The sequence below is a fragment of the Cyprinus carpio genome, chromosome B13 (assembly GCF_018340385.1).
Source record: "Cyprinus carpio isolate SPL01 chromosome B13, ASM1834038v1, whole genome shotgun sequence".
In the NCBI taxonomy this organism is placed as follows: Eukaryota; Metazoa; Chordata; class Actinopteri; order Cypriniformes; family Cyprinidae; genus Cyprinus; species Cyprinus carpio.
The window spans coordinates 2,911,650-2,918,117 of record NC_056609.1 but is presented as its reverse complement, the minus strand read 5'-3'; the positions used below and the strand labels follow the sequence as shown (position 1 = coordinate 2,918,117).

Below are 6,468 nucleotides of genomic sequence, written 5' to 3'. Positions count from 1 at the left end.
GAGAGGGGCCGGTACTTCATAAGACCTCAGATTATTACTACTTTTATTATTTCTAAGGCTTTGATTAATTTGATTACAACACTGAATCATGTTCTCTGCATTAACTTTAATATTTCTATTTTTCAAGTAAACAATTTTCCTATCCAAATGTGGATTCTGAATAATAAATAAAATGTATTTCCCCACTAATCTTCAGAATTCCAAAATTCCAAAACTAGTCTTCTCATTAGCAGAGTTTTTCACTTACTAATCTTTCATACCTGTTTCCATGCTGAGTTTTGATATATATGAATTTAATTGATTAACAGGATTTGCTTGTGCACACTGGTGCTTAATCCAGTCTTTCAAACCACAAAAATATATGGTCCAGCCCTAGGCCTTTAGTAAAATTCATGTTTACTCAATTCATGTGTAAAATATAAAACTGACAGAACATGCCTTGACATTAAATTTGAGACTATAACACATACAACAGCGGGTAACAAAAAAAGAAAAAAGAAAACAGAATAAGATGAACATTTGAAACGTGTGTGTGTGTGTGTGTGTGTATATATATATATATATATATATATATATAAACACATATACATATAAACTCTTATATATACACTGAACAAAATTATAAACGCAACACTTTTGTTTTTGCCCCCATTTTTCATTTGCTGAACTCAAAGATCTAAGACTTTTTCTATGTACACAAAAGGCCTGTTTCTCTCAAATATTGTTCACAAATCTGTCTAAATCTGTGTTAGTGAGCACTTCTCCTTTGCCAAGATAATCCATCCACCTCACAGGTGTGGGATATCAAGATGCTGATTAGACAGCATGATTATTGCACAGGTGTGCCTTAGGCTGGCCACAATAAAAGGCCACTCTAAAATGTGCAGTTTTATCATACAGCACAATGCCACAGATGTCACAAATTTGGAGGGAGCGTGCAATTGGCATGCTGACTTCAGGAATGTCCACCAGAGCTGTTGCCCGTGAATTGAATGTTCGTTTCTCTACCATAAGCCGTCTCCAAAGGTGTACATCCAACCGGCCTCACAACCGCACACTATGTGTAACCACACCAGCCCAGGACCTCCACATCCAGCATCTTCACCTCCAAGATCTGAAACCAGCCACCCGGACAGTTGCTGCAACAATCGGTTTGCATAACCAAAGAATTTCTGCACAAACTGTCAGAAACCATCTCAGGGAAGCTCATCTCCATGCTCATCGTCCTCATCAGGGTCTCAACCTGACTGCAGTTCGTCATCGTAACAGACTTGAGTGGGCAAATGCTCACATTTGATGGCATCTGGTACTTTAGAGAGGTGTTCTCTTCATGGATGAATCCCGGTTTTCACTGTACAGGGCAGATGACAGACAGCGTATATGGCATTGTGTGGGTGGTTTGCTGATGTTAACATTGTGGATTGAGTGGCCCATGGTGGTGGTGGGGTTAAGGTATGGGCAGGCGTATGTTATGGACAACGAACACAGGTGCATTTTATTGATGGCATTTTAAATGCACAGAGATACCGTGACGAGATCCTGAGGCCCATTGTTGTGCCACTCATCCACAACCATCACCTCATATTGCAGCATGATAATGCACGGCCCCATGTTGCAAGAATCTGTACACAATTCCCGGAAGTTGAAAACATCCCAGTTTTTGCATGGCCAGCATACTCACCAAACATGTCACCCATTGAGCATGTTTGGGTTGCTCTGGATCGGCGTATACGACAGCGTGTTCCAGTTCCTGCCAATATCCAGTAACTTAGCACAGCCATTGAAGAGGAGTGGACCAACATTCCACAGGCCACAATCAACAACCTGATCAACTCTATGCGAAGGAAATGTTTTGCACTGCGTGAAGCAAATTGTGGTCACACCAGATACTGACTGGTTTTCGGACCCCCCAAAACACAGTAAAACAGCACATTTTAGAGTGGCCTTTTTATTGTGGCCAGCCTAAGGTCACACATTCGGCCAAGCCATGTTTACCACCTTACAAGAAAAACTAACATTTTAAAAATGTATTATTTGAATTTTAATCCATGTTAAGTGCAGTAACAAATAATACAAGTACTATCACACATAATATTTGTTTACATTTAGTGAGCATAAGTAGAAATGAAAATCTGAAGCTCAAAGGGCTAATATCTTTCATGATAAGGAGATCCTCCTTTTTGTAGGCACAATGACCAAGGTCATATTGCATTAGTCAAAACTCTTTTATCATTTAAAGTCTCTCTTGAGAGATGCATTGCTCTTAATTAGTCTTAAGAGTGGACACGTAAATGACTGCAGAGACCAAACGCTGAGGTGCAGATGCACTTTGGGGTGACAAGTACAGCAGCATGCCTGCGGTGGCAGCGTTCCTCTCCGGTCTGTTTGTGTTGTTTATGGTCAGTAGTAAGGTTCCTTTACTGTATGGAGTCATTGTTACGGTGACCTTAATTGCCTACCTGCAAGTCTTAAGGACTGTTCCACAGGTGCATGTGCAATAATTGTTTATGGTTGACTAAACATGCATAAAAACAGACGATTTTACTAATTATTTTTGGGTGCACTCAATGGCTTCCTGTTTTAGCAGCTCAATTCTTTCAGGCTCAGTTTTCACTATCAGATAGTTTTCAAATACATTATGAATTATATAGTAATATGATAGCATTTATTTTTGTTTAATAATGTCAGTGTTCTTTCTTATAGTTGGACTAATTTATCAATGGTTTACAAATTGGTTCAAACAAATAATTAAAGGGACACATTCAAAACAATTAATTCAGAAATCGGACACCATAACTTTCAGTTTAAAGAAATTCTGCAGATTATCATGTTTTCAATAGCTTTTACTGTGATATTTTATATTGCTATAAAATGTCAACCTCCTGTCAGAAATGAATTCAGTCGAATAAAAGATCTAGCTGAAAAGAATGATCTGCTTGAGAGTTTGACAAAAACGTAAGGAAAATGTCCAACAAATTTTATTTTCAAAAATGAATTCTTACTGTATCTCTTTGTTAAACCTAATGTCTAAAATGGATGACCTAGCCTAAATGCGAACATTTACTTTTTATTCTCTACCACCTTTACATCTACTTGAAGGATGCATTCACTTTTTGGTCACAGTTTTATTAAATGAAGAAAAAAAAAAAAAAGAGTAACATAAGACAACTGACTAAATAATATGAAAATGACAAATCACTGCACTAAGTTGCCAAACACACAAAATACAGTAGAGATATTTAATAACAGTATCTACACAGATTTTAAAAAAAATTAAATAAAAAAAAAAAAGTCAAAGCCAAACTGTATAACTACAGGAGTATCACATTCCAGGGTTCTTCATTCCAAGACATAATTTTCATATGGGAGCAGTGTGAGGTGTGTGACACAGTCTGAAAAAGAATAAAAACATCATTGTTATATAAAATAGGGATGGCTCAACACTTTTCATGTTTAATTATGCAATCTTGAGTATCAGACCAGTACTCCTCTAAACATAAATAGTCAAGTAGTGAAGAGGTCATTCATTTAATATACCATCAGTTCCTCAAATAACATGATTTGACAACTTCAGATGACTTGTAATGTAATGCACTAAACGTTCTGTGGTGCTTTAATATTTTTTTATATATTATTTTTATTTCTTTATTATTTGATCTAAAAATTAACCACCATGAGAAACCCCTAGTATACGATTTGGATCGTTTCAATCGGACTAATCCCTGACCCATCAAAAAAGGTCTGTATTGAATCGGTAGCAACCTATGTAAAGGATCTTCACATCCCTAATATAAAACAGAGCACTTACATGATTCATGGTGGTACTACCATCATGTTCTGTATTACTGTACTGCTCTTGCGGCAGAATTCAGTTAAAGTTTTTAATATTTGTTGCGGGTTTTTTTATGCATGACATACCTGTAATTGCAGAAATGTGCAGTATACAGACTGAAGCACAGAATGCAATGATGTCAACTTGACTTTCTATTTCCAGTGGGATAAAAAACAGATGTAATAGCAGCCATGAGTTTTAACCATCTGCTGAGAGTAAACAAGTCCTAAATATGTGTCAAATATAAGGATGTGCTGAATGTCATCAGATAGCTACATTCTCTTCATGAAGCCATCTACAGCTCGCCATTTAATATGCCTTTTCATGGGATGCTGTTGAGCTGCTGTTCCTCTGCAGCATTCTGGTAAGAATTATATTTTTCCTTTTTTAAAGGAAGCTGTAAGCTGCAGACTCATCTCATTCAGCACCTTGGAAGACTATGTTATGCCTACAGCAGCATCTGAGAGGGAAGACAGGTCCCACAGTCCCATTGATGAGTCAGTAGCTCCCCACAGTGATGTGAGCAGGTTTTCATCCAAAATATCTTAAATTGTGTGCTGAAGACGAACTGAGCTTTTACGGGTTTGGAATGACATGGGGGTAAAGTAATTAATGACAAAATTTTAATTTTGGGGTGGAGTATCCCTTTAAAGATCTCCACATTTAAGGAGCATATGACATAAATAATGAGCACGTTTAAAACAAACAAAGGTATTGTCCAATGCTTTGAATGCACTGACTGGAGTGTTTTTGAAGCAGCAGCCACCTTCACACATGCACCAAAACCTCCTTCTACCTTCATCCCACCTCTCCTGCTATTCAACTTGCATTTGTGGTCTGTGAAGGATGTGTGCTGGGTCTTCAAGAAAAAGATTGCAATCAAAGTGTGCACATCCGACAGGCCAAAAGCTGAATGTGGGTGCTCAACCACAAAAACTATTTCAAACTATTTTTTGAAACTATGGCACACCATAGTTTCAAAAGTAGAAAATATTTATGTTCTCAACACAGGTGATGTTTCGAGCCTATAAACTCTTCCTCAGACAAGAAACAAAGGAATAGGAAAGCTTCAGGCCCAGACAGTGTTTCATCTGCCAGTTTAAAACCCTGCACTGACCAACTTCATGCAGATATTCAACAGATCACTAGAGGCAGTGCGAAGTTCTCTGCTGCTTCAAATGCTCTACTATCATACCGGTCCCCAAAAAAACCCAAATCACTGGGTTGTGTTCTCTCTTCACTTCTCTTTGTGCTTGAGTGACTGCACAGCAAAGGACCCCTCTGTCAAGCTCCTGAAATTTGCACAACACACCAAAGCCGTCTGCCTCGTATAGTGTGGCAGAAAAAAAAAAAAAAAAAAAAAACATCTTTATTCAGCAATTGGTCTCCTCCGCATCACCCTGACGCCTTTTTGTACAGAATCCACTAATAATAATAAAGTCATTATTTTTTTTTTCTTTTGCGCAAAAAAAGTATTCTCGTAACTTCATAAAATTAGGGTTGAACCCCTGATGTCACATGGATTATTTTACCAATCTCCTTGCTTTTTCTGAACTTTGATCATGTAAGGATCATTGCTGTCTATGGGAGGGTCAGAGAGCACTCAGATTTCATCAAAAATATCTCAATTTGTGTTCCGAAGATGAATGGAGGTCTTATGGGTTTGGAACAACATGAGGGTGAGTAATTAATGACAGAATTTTCATGGTGAACTATCCCTTTAAGAAAAGCTTTTTGCCTTAGGATAAATCTAAACAATTAAACAAGAATGCAAACCAACCTTAGACATCCTACCTCTGGGGTTCAACACAACAGCACCCTCCACAGACCACACAGGTATGAGTGAAATAGCTAGATGTCTGGTGCGATAGCACATTTGACAATTGTCTAGAAAATTACTTGGCCTTAGGAACTCGATCTTCTGGAAAGGTGGCTAGGTCCACAGTCCTCAGAACAAGTCAAAAGACTGAGAGCTGTTTATGTCGCTGATTCAGTGGCTGTTTGAAGAATGGCATGGTGCCTAGGGCTGTGACGGTCGCTGTGACAACCACGTCACCGAGGTGGCATTGTCTACTGCCACCGGCGGTAGTGCACGTGACGTCACGCACTCTATAACAAGCATAATACAAAGTTTTTTATACACGTGTAATAACAGTAATAGTTGCAAATTATTTTAATTAGACTAAGTCTATGGTAATTCACAAATTACCTCAAACGCCATACACAGCATTTCCTTTAGATTGGCAGGCTTGAGCGCAGGAAAATTCAGTTTATGCATTCAGCAAATTAATTTTCTTTTGGGCGATGAACCTTGTTGGGAAACCAAATACTACCATCGCCGATCTGGAGCATCTCCATTCATGTCACCCATCCACGTTCATACAATTTCCCGTAAGCGTAAAATGCCTGGCTGGTCAGGTTTGGTGAGGCTTTCTCCCAAGTGGCCAAATACAAATGAGACAGTGATAAATGAAAGATGTTAACAAGAAATGTGGCAATGATTCCTATTTCAAAGAGAGTGTGTGCAGATGAGGAGTTAATGCGCCATTTGCTTGGTGGCGGAACAGTAAACAGTGTACACTGGACACGACACCATGGCGTCTGTCTAGTGTCTACACAGGACATTTACACTCTGT

At 38.5% G+C, this 6,468-nt stretch overlaps 1 protein-coding gene across 1 annotated transcript in view; it reads right to left on the bottom strand.

The window, feature by feature from the left end:
• Positions 1-3,267: 3,267 nt before the first annotated feature.
• Positions 3,268-6,468, bottom strand: part of mcph1 (microcephalin 1) — a 103,461-nt gene continuing 100,260 nt past the window's right edge. The window contains exon 16 of the mRNA XM_042736249.1: positions 3,268-3,392. Within this exon, the coding sequence (XP_042592183.1) occupies positions 3,340-3,392 (53 nt within the window). The 3' untranslated portion in view covers positions 3,268-3,339. The remainder of the gene's footprint in view (positions 3,393-6,468) is intronic.